Source organism: Poecilia latipinna, unplaced genomic scaffold, assembly GCF_001443285.1.
Source record: "Poecilia latipinna isolate Pla-1442-1.1 unplaced genomic scaffold, P_latipinna-1.0 Scaffold1728, whole genome shotgun sequence".
Taxonomy (NCBI): domain Eukaryota; kingdom Metazoa; phylum Chordata; class Actinopteri; order Cyprinodontiformes; family Poeciliidae; genus Poecilia; species Poecilia latipinna.
Genome location: NW_015114344.1, coordinates 107,899 through 125,398, shown reverse-complemented (window position 1 = coordinate 125,398; position 17,500 = coordinate 107,899). Strand labels below are relative to the sequence as shown.

Below are 17,500 nucleotides of genomic sequence, written 5' to 3'. Positions count from 1 at the left end.
AAGAATATAAACTAAATGTTCCTGCTTTGGAAAGTTGTTCCTCTGGATTCTTAGTTTGTTCCAATTCCTTTTCTGGGATAAGCTGGAAGGAGTTTCTCTGCATAATAATCTAAAAAGTATAATATTGGTCTAAACAGTGAATACTCCACAATTTATAAAAGTAATATAAGTTTGTACTAACTAATAAGAATATAAGAATAAGCAGGATGAAACGACAACATTGGGAAGAGATAAGAGATTTTATTTGCTGAAACGTGTTTATGGACAAACTCAAACTCAAAGAAGCTGTTTAACTCAGCATCAGTTGCACTATGAAGATTATACTTCTACACTTTTATAAAGTAAACTTCCCAATTCCCTTAACATATTAAAATCTTTCAGTTTATCGATGCCAAAACCAATAAATCAAACTCAATACTGTCAAACTTTATAAACAACCATTTAGGGGAGGCTCCTGAAGGTCTGGGGGCCCCTAAGTAGATGTTTAATTCACTTATGGGCCGGGCCGGCTCCGACTGCTGGGTATGGAGAACCTCAGCCTCAAATTGTGTGCTGCCTGTCAGAAAGCAATGCCTGTACTTAGTTCTCTTGTTTGTTATGTGATGTTTCTAACAAACCTCTAAATCCTAAACAGTGTTTACCCTGAGATTTAATCACACACTCTGCTGCCCTCCATCTAGCACAGTGGTTCTTAACCTTTTTTGAGGTACCGAACCCACCAGTTTCATATGCGCATTCACTGAACCCTTCTGTAGTGATAAATAAAATAAAATATAGCTCTACATTCTCAAGAGAATGAAAAATTAATAATAAATAATAAAGACTTTGTGGTATTCTGATTTAGTAATGTAATTATATTAGTTGTGTTACCACCCCCACGCCACTAGAGGCAGTACCAACCCCGAAAAGATGCGACTAAGGAGCAGATTTAGAAGTACACCGAAAGCTACAGAATTTGGTAAAAACTGAGCTTTGCTGAAGTAATTAAAGACACAAGTTCAAATCCATGCTGAGAGTGGAGCTCCTTTAATCAGTGCTCCTCCGCAGCTCTGATTGGCTAAGCAATGTGACGTGATCCTCTGCAGCAAGTGATGGCAAAGCGGGGCGTCATCACGACTTTACACAAGTGTGTCTTTACCTCCGCGGCAGAGGCTCCGCCGAACCCCTGAGACCGACTCATCGAACCCCTGGGGTTCGACCGAGCCCAGGTTAAGAACCACTGATCAACCAATCAGGTGACTTCTGGTAGCAGATGGTAGAGGAAGGAGTCTGACTACATACGCCTGCTTCGGTTTCCTTTTTTGTATCATCGGTCACGCCCTACTTTGTGTCTTAACAGGGACAATCCTGATGAACTAATAACATGACAAAAATGTGAAAGTGTTGCTTTTGCGAGGTACTGCAGACGAAGCTTCACTGAGCAGACAGAAGCCTCCCTGATTTCATTTTGCAGCTTTACTTCCATCTGGAGTGTTTGTAGATGTGGTCATAGAGGAAGACATACCTGTATTCACTGAAGTGGCTTCTCTCCTTTCCCCCTGGAAGGAAGTGAAAGGGATCAACATCGCTCTGAAATGACTCGAGAGAGAGAGAAAAAGCGACGAATCACGTTCTGCCCTGAGAGGCGTCTTACTCACCCTTCTCCGGGTTGCACTGCTTGTGGCCCTTGCAGCTCCTTAAGCCCATGAGCTGCTGATGCATCGAGTTGAGCGCGTTGCGATCCAGAGTGCTGACAGCATTTATCAGCTGCGGGAACGAGCAAGGACAAAATGTCAACGGGCGCTTTGTAAACTCTGGAAAATGTCAGTAAAGCTCTACCCACTGCGGACAAAGGAATGCACTGCATTTTTTAAATTTATTTTTATAGTTGTTATTGTCGAAGTATTTATACCCTCCGCTATGGGTGTGTCTGTGCAAACAAAATACCTGGTAGGGGTCGGTGCTGAGGTCAAAGTATTCCATGAAACCGGTGGCAAATTCACAGAACAGGAAATTGTGTGTGTCATTGATGGTCCTCAGGCACCAGTATGTGTTGTTGTTGGCACTGGTGCACGCACAGAACGGACCCACTACAGGGAGAGGGAGGCCGGAGGGAAAAGGGAGGGGGAGCAGATTTAGAAAACAGCAGCTTTTCAGAAAAAGGTCGTCATAATATTGTTTTTTATCTCAATCTGCCCTGACAAACGGCAGCAGAGGTAGAAAACAAAACACCACGTTCCAAAAACACTTTCTGAAAAGCCAGTTGTCGTTCCTTACTCGTCCAGAAGGGGGCGGTCTGCCAGTGATGGTTGTCGTGGGTGAAGCAGGTCAGACCGGGCATGCTGCAGGTGTCGTTGTTCTGGAGCCTCTTGAGGAATTTGCGCAGTTTTTTTCTGCGCTTTTGCTCCTTCTGCAGCCACTGAGTCTTCTGCTTGGACGGCATTCTGACGGGAACAAAATCTACTAGAGTGACTGAAATATTAAAAAATAATTTAAAAGAGCCTTTACTAATGACGTAAAGTGTTACCTGAGAGAGTGCATTTGCTCCACATTTAGCAGATAAGCCTCCTTACTCTTGAGAAGATCACTGAGGAGACAAATTTCAGCCGTCACCGTTTGTCTCGGCGGCGGTCTTATTTTCGGATGACTTGCTCACCTGGGCGCGTTGCACTGGCATTCCTCTGGCCGCACCTTTTTCAGGTGACCTTTCACCTCACGCAAGTTCTTGATTTTGGTCTGCAAGGTTTCGATCTGAGAGCAGCGAGAAGAACCAGAGAGTCACCCGGAGCACGTTGCGCGTCAGACAAGCTGTGGTGTCGGATCGGTTCGGCAGAGTTTAGATAAAAATGGGAGCACCTCATGCTCAATGTGCAGTTTGTGGTCCTTCCATGCCTGAAGGGACTTGTAGAGGCCCCCGTCACACTTCACCGTGTCGTTCATGAGGATCGAGCATCTGCACGTAGAGGAAAATACGCCGTTCATGCATATTTAGCACAACACAACTGAAACTTAAATTCCATTCGGCGTAAATGCTCCCGAGTGAAACGAGTGGATTTATCCGACAGTGAAAGCTGAAGGTTAAAGCAGAAATCATTTTTGCTGCTGTTACTGGGTGTGTTTTTAAAGTTGCCCCTGAAACAATCCCCTTAAAAATGATTAAAAGTGTTTTGAAAATGCAGTGAAGTTGGAGCTTAAGCTCCAACTGAATCCAATATCTGGCAGAGTTTGAGGCAAGGCGATTTTCTTTTTGTTAAAATATTATGGCAAAGAAATAATTTATTTAAAAACTCGTTGAATTTCATCTTATCGTCCTCTTTCTAAGTTGCCTCTGTCATCTCCAATCAGAAACAGATTCCTTGGTTGAATATGTTGTAAATCTATATTTATGAATACTTAATAAAAGTTGCTACACCTTTTGTTGTCATTATTTTTAGACCTTCATAAAGCAACTTAAGATTCATAAGACTTTATTTTCATTGCAGAACTTAAGAACAGTTTGTTTAAAGACGCACAAGTATACCGACCTACTGTGCTGTGGAGAATGGGTCTTCTCTTTCTCTAACATGTAAATTCACCTATTTCTTGTTAATAGTTGCAGTACGTCAGCAGGTGTGTGTTAGTGTGTGTGAAATGGGAATCCTTAATTTTTAAATTAGCTGTTTTTTTGTTTTTTTTTAAATAAAGATCCAACTTAGGATTGGGTTTTGAGCCTGTGGCTAGAAAACCTCTGTACAAAAACAATGGATCTTTGTTTTCACCATGTAACGTTGTTTACTGTTCTGTTCCTGATTAAATAAGCTTCAATTGATTCAGATGGTGACCAGACTCGGATGATTTTCAGCTTCTTTGTTTTCAGCCGGTCGGATGTGCAGAAATCCAGTCCTTTTTCGATCGCCCAGCATAATAAAACCAAACTACAAAGCTGCGACAACCACTTTAGTCTTTGTTGCTGGAATAGCATCCAAAGTTATCTGTTGTTGGTATAAGTGGGTTTAAAACTGAAGTCAGAGGAAGAATAAATACTAAAATAACTACTTAAAAAACATAATGCATTTTCTTCCTGTTGAGAAATGAGGTGAGAACGAGTGAGAGAGAGAGCAAGACAAGAAGGATGAACGTATCACAGCAAAGTTGCTCTGTTTTATCTTGAAACAGGCTGGATGTGTGCTGCTCCAGTAGGCGTCTCTAGGGAACAGATTCTGCTGTTTTAGCAATGCTAAGCTTGCTAATCGCTTGTACATGGTGCTGGAACATCAGCTCTGTAAATGTTTTCTTTAATACTAGCTACGGGTAAAACCCCGTTTGAAGAAGCACTGATGTTGTGTGAGGCTGTATTTTTTTCAGTCACTTCACCAGAGTGACTTCAGCAGGTGGTAATCACTTTACTCCATAATGAGGCACGTTTGTAGTTCCTGTTTTGGTTTGAAAAGGGGCCATCAAACAGAACATCAATCTGTTTCCACCGTGTTGATTTTTCATCAAGTCGGCAAAGAGGCTGAACGACCAGGGGCCGGCTTCAGCAGAGAGGCTGGATGTAAATCAATGTTGCTGAGTTTGTTTTTTTTTGTTTTTTTTTGTGCTTCTGTTCTCTGTCTGTTATGAAAGATGCTGGGTTTGGAAATATTGGCCGTCTTTTGGAAATCTCACAATTAAGGCAAGGCTCTTTATTCTCTAAGGGATATACACACAGTCGCTGATGTTTACAGCTAGCTACGTTAACTGTGTGAATTGCTAACATAAGACGCTAAAGGCATTCTTAAAAAAACAAACAGTGTAATCCTGACTTAGTCTTTGCTTCTAATAGAAATGATTAATGAACTCTCACAGCAGGAAGGCTAGAAATTAACATTTGCTTTGTTTAGTAACAGTTTTTAAAGAAAAATCGGTGCTAGAGCTTTACCAAAACCAGAGGCCACAAATCAGTCACATATTTATGATCACTACATCTGTTACAAAGCTGCTTAATCCTGAGTAAAAAACCTCCTTTCATGGAAAAATTACTACTTTATTTTAGCTTCAAAGCCTCTTTTTTTGGCCATCACTTCCAGAGCTTACTGTCAGTTTTATTCTGAGAGACACATGCATTAGCTGTGGACCTGACAGCTTGAATATTTGCATCCCCCCCATCCCACACACCTGTAGGTGACTTTCAAAGCAGCAGGTGGTGTGAGCTTGTCACGGGTGGTTGGCTTGGCTGCGACTCCCATTCCGCTGAATTCTTCGCCATCATCTCCGGCGGCTGCGCCTCTCCACCTGTCTCTGGTCCAGCTGGCGTTCCCGGATCCCAGGGACCTGTAGCCCTCCTCCAAGTCGACGGCGTACAGATCTCCATCCAGCTCGAACGAGACGGAGCGCGCCCAGCGCTTCCTGGTCACGGCCTTACTGGACTTAACCTCTGCAGATTAATTTGATTGACAGAAGATAGTTTGAGCACTTTTGATCAGAGTCGGTGCATTGGACAAATATCATATATTCTGAATGTGTTTCTTTGGAATGATTTCGGGCTCCAGTGATTTCTCAACTCCGCCACTTGGTGGCAGCACTGGCACATGCCTCTCATGTCATGAAAGCCTGGCTGCTTTAATGTCAGATTGTAGACCCGCTGCTTCCTCTTCAGGCACAGAACACGTGTATTTCTGATCAATTCATGGTGTAATAACACTTGTTGGGACAGCAGAACGGTCAAGTGAGATAAAGAACTCACTCTTTTTGTTCAGGAGTCTCTTTTTCTTAAGGACAGACGTTCTGAGCCCCCCGTCGCCACAGTTACAGTCGTCAAAGTTGGAGGTGACAGACATGGTAGAGGGACTGCTGGCCATCAGAGCCTGCATGCGAGGGGCAAACAGACCCGCCATGCCTTTACACTTATACAGCCTCAGCTTGCCGGTCGGATCCTCCACACACTGCCACTTCTGGAACAAAACCAGAAAAGGAAAGGGAAATGTATTTAAGGGGGACCTATTAAACAAAATGTACATTTTGCACATTTTTGTTCTTCCATTTGCGTCTCTGCTGTCATGTTTTGGCAATAAATTGATGCTTTTTGGTGTTTGGAAAATGAGCCGTTTCAAAAACCTCCTGATTGTTGAGTAACACTGCGCCGTTACTGAGCAACCTAAGCGGAGCTCCAGCACACTTGGTTGGCTGGTTTTACTCTTTGTGGGCTGTACAATGGCTGCTGGAAAATACAAGCGTTTTGTTGTTGACTTACCATCCAGAAACTGCTTGCTGCTCCTGGTTTTCATTGTATTATTGTGCATCTGTTTGCAGCCATTTTCACATGTGATTGTGAACATTGAGTTTGAGGGGGGCTGGAGAGGGCGTGGCCTGCAGCAGCTTATTTGGATTTAAAGTGACAAGAGGCCCTAAAACAGCTCATTCTGAAAGGAGCTAAAGATAGAACTGAGCAGATTAAAATCTCATTATCTAAGCAAGATTTTGCGCAAAAAAAAAAGTAATGAACATGTTTTGCATATTCACTGCGTTCTATCCTAACCTGTGTGACAGTTCACCTTTAATGATATAGACTCAGCCCTCTTTGTTTATAAAGAAATTAGATGGTATTTTCAAAAGCTTACAGTGGCTGCACATCACAGTACGTTCACAGATGGCAAATTACTATCCTGCCATGGCAACACAGTTTGTTTGATTTTTGCTGGAAACTGAACAGCCTCCCCTTCTTGGCTCATACAGGTCAGGTACCTGTCCCGGTTGTTGGCATGAAGTCTGATATTCTGCTTTCTGGCACAAGTCCTTCACCCTCTGGTATTTTGGCAGGAAGTTTTCCTCCTGGGCCATTTCCTTCCCGTCGGCTCTCTTGTGCGGAGGTTTCCTGAAAGAACAGACAGAACATTGACAGGGAGGCCGACACTGCCAGAACACGGCGCCGTGAATGAGAACACGTCTTACAAAAAGGTCAATCAATAAAACATACCCCCTCTCCACCAGGAAGGAGTCTCTCCATGTTTTCCCCTTCCTGTTCAACTGGAACCTGAGAAATCAGTAAAAAAAAAAAACCAAAAAAAAAAAACACACCAGACTGTGATATTTGCAGTGAGCAAACATCTGCGCCATTTCGAAATGTCACGCTCCCTTAAAAGATAATGATGCTGTACTTCTGTGTTTGAATTGTGAATTTCATTATGTGTGACAAAGCACTTCGTTTCGGTAAAAAAAATAAATAAATAAATAAAAAATTCTGGCTAAATCCCCATTTGACTGGGTCTGTTTCACTCTCCCCTTTTCTAAATGTCGTCCAGGAACCGTTGATGGATTGCTGAGACGGCGAGGGTGTTCACCTGTTCATTGGTCGATCCGAGGCCAGAAGCTTCAGGATGGACTTGCCGTCCATTTCAGCAGGAATATCGACGCCCGCCATCTCCAGCATAGTCGGCGCCAGGTCAACGTTCAGCACGATGTGAGGATTTCTGCCAAGAAACAGGAAACTCAGCGTGATCATCAAAACGTCGTTCTTTTAACCTCCAACAAAATATACGTTTCTTCTTTGATGTGAAAGTTTCCACACGTCTTTGAAATATTTCACATTTTGTCGGAATAAAACAACAAGTATGTTTTATTGGGGTTGTATGTGATGAACTAATGCAATATAGTGGATACTTGTGAAGATGAAGGAAAATTATGTACTTTTTTTTATCACATTTTGTAAGTAAAACTTTATGAAAAGTTTTGTGTGCATTTTCAATCGATGCCTTAGTTAATTTTTGGCATCAGAATAAAGCAGACTGAGTACAAATGCATGTCACGCTCAGAGTTTGGTTGTGTCCAGTTACATTTACTCAGTTATAGAAACATGAATAACATTTTGGAAAAAATATATATATATTTAGGAATACTGTCACTATGCTGTACTTTTTCCTTTTAGTACTTACTTTCTTTTTTTTTTTACACTTGAGTAGTTTGTTGGACGGCTACATTTTACTTTTACTTCAGAAAAAATATGTTGAAGTTGTGCTGCTCTTGAGTACAATTTCTGGGTCCTCTACCCCCCTCTGGTTTTTTTTTTTTTTTTTTGAGTTTTATTTGTAAAGAAAGTCTTTGAAGAAAGAACTTTGAAAATTGTGTATCATTTCCCTTCCAATTTACATTTATGTACTTTTTTCTAATCTGTCATATAAAATCCCAACAAAATATTAACATAAAATGTGAGAAAAAGAGAAATGTTCAGTAATTAGCTGACTTCTTTTTTGCACCAGACTTCACTCAGAATAAAAGGATCTTAATTCAAATTCAGAGAGCTTTCAAACCTGTTAAAATCATGAATTTTCCTTGACAACTATGCACTACGTCCTGCCAATTTGTCAAATATGATCCTGATAAAACACATCATAGATTGAGATTTCAACATGATGCAAAAGAGTGAATAGTTCAGTACAGCACAAGTAACTAATTTTGCTGTCAAGAAAATGAGCGTGGTAGGAAAACTACTCACGTAGCGCCTTGCTCCACATTAGGCCCCCGTACGTAGAACGGCACGCGGATATCGAACTCGTAGGGCATCGATTTGCCCTTTACCAGCCCAAACTGGCCAATATGATAGCCGTGATCTGAGGTGTAAATGAGGTAGGTGTTGTCCAGTTCTCCCGTCTCCACCAGCATGTTGTACACCTGCGGGGAGACGCGAGTCATTGAGCAGGTACATGGAGTGGAAAAGAACAAAAAAAAAAAAAGAGAAAAAAAGTTACATTTTTTGTTTGATAGCTCAAATCTCTTGTGCCAGTTTCAAGGAAAAGGAGATTGAACAATTTACCAAGTGTGTCAGTGAATTCATTACCCCAGTCCCAGTCAGAACAAGCACAGATCTCCCAGGACCGCCGGCTGTCAGACGGGCGGTACGTGTGCGTCCGCGTTTAAGGGTCGATGTGTGTTTAAAGCCTCCGTCTCTGGCTCACTGCGTACCTTTTGCACGCTATCATCCACGGACAGCAGCGTCTGCATCCTCCTGCGCTGGAGCATGTTGGTGAACTGCATGTGGACGGGCTTCATCGGGCCGGTGTAGCGCAGGATCCAGTGCTTGTCTGGATTGGGAGCATAGTTGTAGCTCGGCGTTCTTTGGCGGGACGGAAAAAAAGAAGAAGAAGAAAATAATGAGCTATAAATGATCAACTACTAAAACTTTCCATTATTGAACAGGATTTCATATTAAAAATGTGGTGTTTTTTTTTTTTTTTTTCCCAGACGGCACAATTTAAGGTAAATGCTACATCTCCAAGCTGTCGTAAAATGTTTATAGTTCTGTTGTGCAGACGCAGCATCTTTTTCTGCTGGCGAAGCCTAATGACTTTCCAGAATCGAAAGAGAACTATTTATTCAGTGTTATAATGGATCTTATACAAGCAATGTAAAAAAAATGCTAACGCGCTAATCAATAATGCTGCGCATTTTAATGAAAATTTAACTCTGCTCTATGTTGACATTTAACAATTTGGAAACAATAAGTGCCAAAGAGCTGAGGGGAATGAATGCTATGGTGGATTGATTGGAAGTTAAAAAAAAAAAAAGATAATGCATCACTGTTGTTGAATTTTTTTTCTGTAAGTTAAATAGATTGTAAAGTTCAGGACAAAAAGAAACGGAGAAATAAAAAAGGACTTCGCAGCATCAAAAACCCAAGAGGAGTGCATTTATGGAGAAGGAGCAATTAAAAGTTTCCAGAAAGACACAGAGGTTGGATTTTCTGAGTCTTCTCTGTACAAAGCCAGTGTGGTACAGGTTAATGATGCAGGAGGGATTAGATGAAGCAGCACGGGAGTGAGGGGAGTGTGTGGGCTGAGGGAGGGAATAGTAACTACAATCTCATTACTGGCCTTGGATCCTTCTCCGGAGGCCAATAGTGGGCTTGCTATTAGCCAGCAGCTACAGAGAGGCAGTCAGAGATACAGAAGGTCAGAAAAAAAAAACAACAAAAGGCTCAAATGAAAGAGGTACGCGCTTGTGCATATGCATGACGAAATCATTACCTAGGCATTAAACGTACATTGTTTATTCCAATCTCTGACCATAGCTGGCAAAACAGTACAAATTAACTGGGCTCATTGTGGTGACAATACTAACATGAACAACACTGGAGCCAAACAAACTGGAGCAAAAGAAGAAAAAAACGCTGGCTGTGCATGCAGAGGCCCCGAAGCTGCCAGCAGCCTACTGTAAGCAGCAGAAGACTACATCCAGCTCAGATTATCAAATCTGTGTCATTCTGGGTCAAATGAGAAGAAGCGTGAACGCAGGGATGAGTCATTTGTTACCAAACGGCAGTGAAAAAGTAAAAATGTGCTGCGTACTTGTCAGCTTTGTCCCACAGAGATCACACAAATTCTTCACGATTGAAAAAAAAATCACTTTTTTGTTCAAACACCTTGCAGTTTAATTGAGCCTGAATAATGAGAGAAATACAGAGCCTTATGAAAGCTGTCGACCCCGTAGACATCCTTGCATTTTGTCGCGCTACAGTGATGCTTCTTGATGTATTTTTAAAAGGATTGTAGTTGATGGACCAAAAACAAAGTAGAACAGAATTATGAGGTGGAAGTAAAGTGACTTATCTACAAGAAAAAAAAAGTGTGTGGCGTGATTTGATAACCCATGTTATGCTGACAACGTAACTGAAATCCACTGCAACCAAATGTTTTAGAAGTCACCAAATTAAAACTCAACCAGACGTGACATCGCCCTGAAAGAGACCTTTCAGTTCCCAAATCTCATTTTACCTCCTCTTGGTTGGAAAAACAAACAGGAAAACTTTCCAAATTCAGAGCGGAAAATCCAATATGGCTGCCGTGAATGGTTTATTTGTACTCTGTTGAGACAAGGTTTTAATTAATAAAGTCAAGAGGAATCCATTGTTATTCCTCGTGATGTTTGCAGCAAGTTGATCAAAAGTAAGCAAAGATCAGATGCAAGTTTTTGGTTTGCCGTCATCCGTTTTGTACCAGTCAGTGGTATTTGTACCACAGTTTAAGAGCAAAGTGCATTCATCTGTCAGAATGACCCGGTCAAAGTCCAGGCAAAAGTCTAATTAAGAGGTTGTTGCAAGAGTTTTACTTTTTGCTAATGTTTCCCTGCAATCTGACTGATCTACTAGTCCACAAACATGGATTTACAAAGTGTTGATTCTGGGACTCCGAATACAAATGGGTGCGACATGTAAGTTTTCATTTGTTCAATTATTTTAAATACAAGTACATTTCCTTCCACATCACAATTGACTTTTTATTTTTTATTTTTTTATTTTGCTGATCTACCCCAGTGGTTCCCAAACTTTCCAGCTTCTGTGTCTTACATGTGCTGAGAGGCGTTGGGGAAGGCAGCGCTGTACTGCGGGGCGGAGTCCTCTGGACCGTGCGGAGCCACGTGGCTCAAGACCATCAGCACCGGCCGGTGGGGGTAAATCCTCTTGGACATCCGGAAGTAGTTGATGCTGTTGTTGGTGATGATGTCCGTCAGGTAGTCCTGTGGAACGAGCAATTATTACCCACCAGGCACTCAGCAGTCAGTGACAGTAGAGCAGATGTCAAAGCGTATGTTGCTACACTGGGTCAGTGGCAAATACTAATAAATCCCTTTTTTTTTTACTTTTTCAAACTGATGAGACTCGTTCGATCAATCCACTGCTTGTATTTGATCCAACAGGAGTACAAAAGGTACAACTATCCAGAATGCATCATGCACACATTTGGTTAAATTATTGTGTTTATTTTAATTCTACACGGTTTCTGCAATAGTTAAAATAAAGAATTTTGAGGAGAGATGTAGTTTCAGTTTTTAAAGAGGCAGAGGTCCAATTTCAATGCATTCAATATGGAAGTAAAATTTCTATCAAGTCATATTTGATATATATGTGGCATTTTTATAACAACTGAAGTTAACCTATAATAGATTATGCTATGAAATGGCACTGTGTGCCTGGAAAACACATAATACGGTCCCTTTAATATAATGTTGCCTCACTTTTTAGGAGCTATAAAAGATGCAACTCTTCAGGGAAAATATTTTAGTATTATGGGAATTTTTGACTATTCCTCTAAAACCCATTTGTGAGGTCAGACACTGATGCGGGACATGGTTGACGGTTCCATTTTAATTTGAGGTGATGTATAAAGTTGAGGACTTTGTACAGCTCAGTCACGTTTTCCCTCACTAAACTCAACGAGCCGTTTCTTTACAAATCTTTCTTCGTGTGCTGGTAGGCAGTAATGTTGGAGCAGGAAGGGGCCGTTCACACACTGTTCTCACACAAAGCTAAGATCATGAAATTATCCAATTTATCTTTGCATGCTGAAGAATTAATGGTTCCATTCACCGGAGTTAAGGGACTGAACACAACGCCAGTAAGTGCCGTTCCCCTGATCAACGCCAAAACAGGACTCCTGCGTTAGATTGTCGGACTGACAGGAAAGAACGCCACTCCATTGCTGTGGAATCTAGATGTAATGTCCTTCACACCACTGCATCTAACAATTCGTCTTACATCTTGAAATGTAAAATGTGGATGTAGCTGCTTTCCCAATGGAAACTCTTTCTCTCTCTATGCGCCTTTCTTGAGCTAATCTGAGGACCAGGTGAAGCCATTTACTCTGCAGAAAGTTGGTGATCTATAGACACTAAGCAACTTATCACCCTTTGACCCCGCTCTCTGATTATACATATCCTAGTACTTCATGGCCGATTCGTACATTTCTAACACATGAATTCATTAATTTGGGTGGACGACCCAATACTGTGTGTTTAGTAACAATAGTCTCTAAATGTGAAGTGCTTAAAATTTATACTATAATAACCAATTTTCTAAAGTAGGCCATTGTTTTGGGGCAGTTAAAGAAGCATTTTGCAACAACAATAGAGTATCAATACCTTTGGGTAGTCGCTGCTGTGTTTCTCCCGTACTCCATTTCTGCAGAGGGTGTAGTTGTAGAAGCGGGAGTTTTTCACCAGCGCCACCCATTCTTTCCAGCCAGGTGGCACATAGGAACCGTTATACTCATTCAGATACTTTCCAAAGAACGCTGGGTGGAGAATCAGGAGGAAAGATGTTAAAAGTCGTTTTTGCTCAAGTTCTCAGGACTTTGATAAAAACGCGAAGGCCGTCATGGCGGCAGCACCGACCCGTTCTGTAGCCAGAGTTGTTGAGGTGCACGGCGAACGTGTGCGGCTCGTGGTGCACCTGCCACGAGGGCGAGGAGCAGTTCTCGTTGTTGGTGTAGGTGTGGTGGTTGTGCACGTACTTCCCCGTCAGGATGGAGGAGCGGGACGGGCAGCACATGGGGGTGGTGGAGAAAGCGTTAGAGAAATGCGTACCTCCCTTCTCCATGATGTGACGAGTTTTGTTCATGGACTGCATTGAGCCTGAGAGAGAGCGGGGATGTAGGGAGGAAGAAAAAAAAAAAGAGGATTTAATATTGGGCGGGGCTGGCAGGGTTACATTCAAAGGCTAACAGCTGAAATATAAAGAACCCAAGGTGAGAAAAATTAATTTAAAAAAATCTGGAAATTCTAGAAGCACAGCTGGGAAAATGTGAATATACAATTAAAAGAGAGGGTAAAATTATTGGGAATAAAGTTGGAGAAAAAAGAGCTGGACTTAAATGAGGAAATAAACCTTTTTGGTAAAGTGTGACCCATTTGGATTTCTATGTACCCAAGGCTTTTCAGACTGATGGTGATTGTTTGGGGAAACAGATGCTTGACCATAAATTCCTCCCTCAATGGCTGCCTTCTCGCTGCCATCACACAAGGACAAAAGATGTCACAGAGGCCATTATGCTGCTACTCCAATCCAATATGTTGCTAAAGGACTCAAGCGGGTAGGGAGATGGCCGGAGTTTGGCAATCAGACAATGGAAGCCATAGGCTGGCCTTAATTCATGTCAGAAATGGAGCTGGCAACGGGGAGAAACATGACTTGGACTGAGCCAGCTGTTACGTTGCCAGGGAGCAGCTTAGGTCGGTTTTCTCTTACAAATGTTGTCTGACTGACATGGACAGAATATCTAAAATAGCAGAACAAAAGCAGAGACAGAATTATACATACACATTATAGATTTCCTCTTTTTACTTCCTTTATTCGTGCTTGAATGTTTCAGATTGTAAAGCAGATTTTCTAATCCAAAGAAAGATGGCCTCATAGTAAATGCTTCATCTTATTTATTAAGATGAAAAGCTATTCAAAACAACCTGGTGGGATACAGAACAGTAATTGCTCCTAATTCTGATAAATGGTTGTGGCACATTTGGCACAACCACTGCCAATCCGTCTTTTCCAGTAGGTTGGAGGAATGTCGGCCCGGTGTTTGTAAATCTGTTTAAATCCAGTCATACTGGAGGGTTTCTGGAGCATGAACAGCGTGTTTCAGGTCAGATCACAGCATCTCAATGAGATTTTAGTACAGACTTTGGCTAGCCTACTTCAAAATCCTTCATTTGAAGATTTCTACCCGTTCACAGGTGGACTTGGTGGTGTGCTGTGGATTGATCGATTTTCTGCATAATCTAGGTCTAGCTTGTGCTTAAGGTATTTCTGTGAGGATTTTGTGGTAGAGAGCATAATTCATGATTCTATCAAGATGTCTTCCAGGTTCTGAGGCTTTTACACTTACACCACTGTTCACATGATGTTCAGTTGGTGAATATTTTTCATTTTTTGACAGATCTGACAAGGTTGAACACCTTGCTGTCCACAGCTGTGTAGCTCTTGAATTGCTAAAAAATGGAGCTGTATTTCCCTCAGCCCACTGGCTGCAATGTTGACGCCTTGAGATGCCGTGAGACCTAAGTCCTGAACATCATGGCATGGAGTGCATCCCAGTTTTCCATGTCTGGCATATAACCATTCATTTTAGCTTTTAAACTGGTTCTTTTGATCCTGTATCCAGACAGAGGGATAATCAGTAGCCCAGCATCATGACCTGTTTGTTCTGAAGATCCTGCAGCTTCCACTTCATCTTCCTAACATGGCGCCTCCTCACCCTGACTCTCATACTGATAGAAGGGACCACAGAGCTCTGTTAAGTTAAAAGCACATCTTCTGAAGTTGGGATGTTTTTTCTCCAACAGGTTCCAGAGGAATCACCTCAAACCAGATGTTGGACTGGATTTTATTTTAATGTCATTTGTGAATGTTAGAGACTAATTTTCAACAGTGGAGCTATAAAGGTTGAAAAAGGTTATTTTGGAGAAAGTCTCATCAACATCAATATTTCCAAATAAGAAGCAAAAAAATAGTATGATAGAGGAAAAGCCTCTCAGACTCGGTTTCTGCAGTCTAATGGCCGCAGTTACCACGGTTGCTGGAGGTTTTTGTTCACAGGTTGTCCCAAGGGTCACTGACAAAGACACGCATCGATGCACACATACTTAAGATCAATTTCTATCTGTTGTGTCCCACTAGCCTGGAAAAAAACAGCTCCTTGATTTACGTTTTGCTTCATACACGGGGTCTAGACCCTCGGCTATTGAGAAATGATTGTCTAATGGAGGTGTGAACTTCAAGTTTCAAAGAATTAGATTACAATACCCAATTGCTGGCGTTTGGCCGTGACTTATAAAATGTGTCGGCTCGATTATGAGCGAATCTATGCAATGAAGCTTACCAGAAAATGCAAACCATCCCAAAATAGAAATGTCAAGCCAAATGCCATCTTTACCAGCAATAAAATGTCTTAAACATTCTTCCTGGTCCGACTTTAATTTCTCAATGCTTGGAGAAGTGGCCAAGACAGACTGAAAGACTTTGTTCACTGAGGAGTCAGTGAACGAAGCTACAAGCAGGTTATAACCCTAAAAGAGCCCAGAAAATCGATATCGTTCACAACTTCTCCTTCTGTTCGCCAATTGGCCCGGTTGAAATTCTACCAGAGATACCGAGGTCAATGGGAGAAATCTCAGACCGAGCACTGAAGGGAGATGAGAATCAAGCTGAATCGCATGGAAAGGCATTTGCCCAGCTAGACTTCCACATCAGGTTGATGGGGTGACAGGCCCAGAAGGGAACCACAGACATCTCTCCCAGGCCAGAGTAGACACATAGACCATCTTCATCATTCATTTTAAATTCTGCACTGTATTCAAAAACAATCTAATTATTATTAATAATAATGTCACCAAAAGCTGCTAATGCTGCTCATCTGATGGAGACATAAGAGAGAAGCTACTGTTCTTTTAAAAACAGATTTAAACATTTGTTTACCAGTTGATTTAATAGTTAAAATACAAGAAAAGTGAAAAACCAACAGACTCATAACCAGTTTACAGCAAAGCATAGAAATGGACTCATTTATCTCCTTCCCGGCTAACAGCAATGTCGGCTGCTGACGCTGTGCTGCTGTTGGTGTCAAGCTCTCAGTTACACAGAAAAAGCTGGAAGACATTGTGTTCTGTCTATTGTTTACGTTTCCACACCGTACAGAACAAATGTGTTCGATTGGGTTGCTTACAACCCTTCAAATATGGAGTGGCAGCACCATTTCTTTGGGATCATCCTTTATTCTATTTCTATGCTAACGTGTAAAATTATTAAACCAAAATTATTTCTTTGTAGCTCTTCTCCAAGCAAGCAAACTTTCTTGTCACAATTTACAACAGCAGCAGCAAATGTTTGTAAGTTACATTTAATATTACTTTTAAGATATTTTTAAGTCAAGTATGATTCAAAATTTTAAACCTGATAGAATGATGAAAAATCCTACTTAAATTAATGGTTTTAATATACCATTGTCAATCTAAACTTAATATTTAACCATTAAAATCCCCGTTTTAATCCCTAGCCTCCTGAAATATACCCTTCTGAAGTTCGTCATGGCGCCTCGAATGAATAAGTGACGCAGTTGCAAAAGGTTAATAGTTTGAGTCATGTAGAACTGATTTGACCGTTTCCATAGCAACGATCAGAAGCAAGACATTCCTCCAGTACTACAGAGACTCATTGTAGCTATGACCTCATCTATGACATAGATCTATAACATAGATTTATGACATAGATCAAAGAACATCTGAGGTTATGAATGCTTGGATCTCCAAACAGGAGGTTATATACAAGCAGCTCTTTGACAATTAGCACTGTGTTTTACAAGGATTTTAAAAATGGAACAGGTCGCAGCCACCATGTTTTTCCCCCTGACTTTTGGCGCTGAATATTTGATCACCACAGGAGTGAGGAAAGTTATTAACAAGCTACTTCCTGGAATCACTTTTGAAATAAGTAGTTATAAGGACGAGTCCACAGAGTACGATGAGTTTGATGCTTACCTTTTCAATCCTTCCACAACTGTGAAGCAAACTTCCCTGACCGGAAGCATGTTTTTTCCCCTGGGTTTTGGCATTGGATATTTGATTACCTCAGGAATGAGGAACGTTTCTGACAAACTACTTTCTGCAGTGACGTGCGGTGAGGTTCATTGCTGGTGAGGCACTGACTTATGACTTAGACACCATGCATGTTATTGGACGTTCGGAAATTTCGCGTAGGCATACAACGCTGGAGGGCAAAAAGACTAACCTTTTACATGTCATC

At 41.5% G+C, this 17,500-nt stretch overlaps 1 protein-coding gene across 2 annotated transcripts in view; it reads right to left on the bottom strand.

Moving 5' to 3' along the window:
• The window catches only part of sulf2a (sulfatase 2a), a 29,940-nt gene that overhangs the window by 2,211 nt on the left and 10,229 nt on the right, over window positions 1-17,500 (bottom strand). For both annotated transcript variants that reach the window (XM_015060599.1, XM_015060600.1), the window contains exons 2-18: window positions 13,099-13,338; window positions 12,847-12,998; window positions 11,276-11,445; window positions 8,896-9,046; window positions 8,429-8,604; window positions 7,278-7,406; window positions 6,914-6,970; window positions 6,682-6,811; window positions 5,684-5,891; window positions 5,116-5,374; window positions 2,836-2,932; window positions 2,636-2,730; window positions 2,507-2,566; window positions 2,257-2,423; window positions 1,927-2,069; window positions 1,638-1,746; window positions 1,505-1,538 (exon numbers count right to left, since the gene is read on the bottom strand). In XM_015060599.1, the coding sequence (XP_014916085.1) occupies window positions 1,505-1,538; window positions 1,638-1,746; window positions 1,927-2,069; window positions 2,257-2,423; window positions 2,507-2,566; window positions 2,636-2,730; window positions 2,836-2,932; window positions 5,116-5,374; window positions 5,684-5,891; window positions 6,682-6,811; window positions 6,914-6,970; window positions 7,278-7,406; window positions 8,429-8,604; window positions 8,896-9,046; window positions 11,276-11,445; window positions 12,847-12,998; window positions 13,099-13,338 (2,377 nt within the window). The remainder of the gene's footprint in view (window positions 1-1,504; window positions 1,539-1,637; window positions 1,747-1,926; window positions 2,070-2,256; window positions 2,424-2,506; window positions 2,567-2,635; window positions 2,731-2,835; window positions 2,933-5,115; window positions 5,375-5,683; window positions 5,892-6,681; window positions 6,812-6,913; window positions 6,971-7,277; window positions 7,407-8,428; window positions 8,605-8,895; window positions 9,047-11,275; window positions 11,446-12,846; window positions 12,999-13,098; window positions 13,339-17,500) is intronic.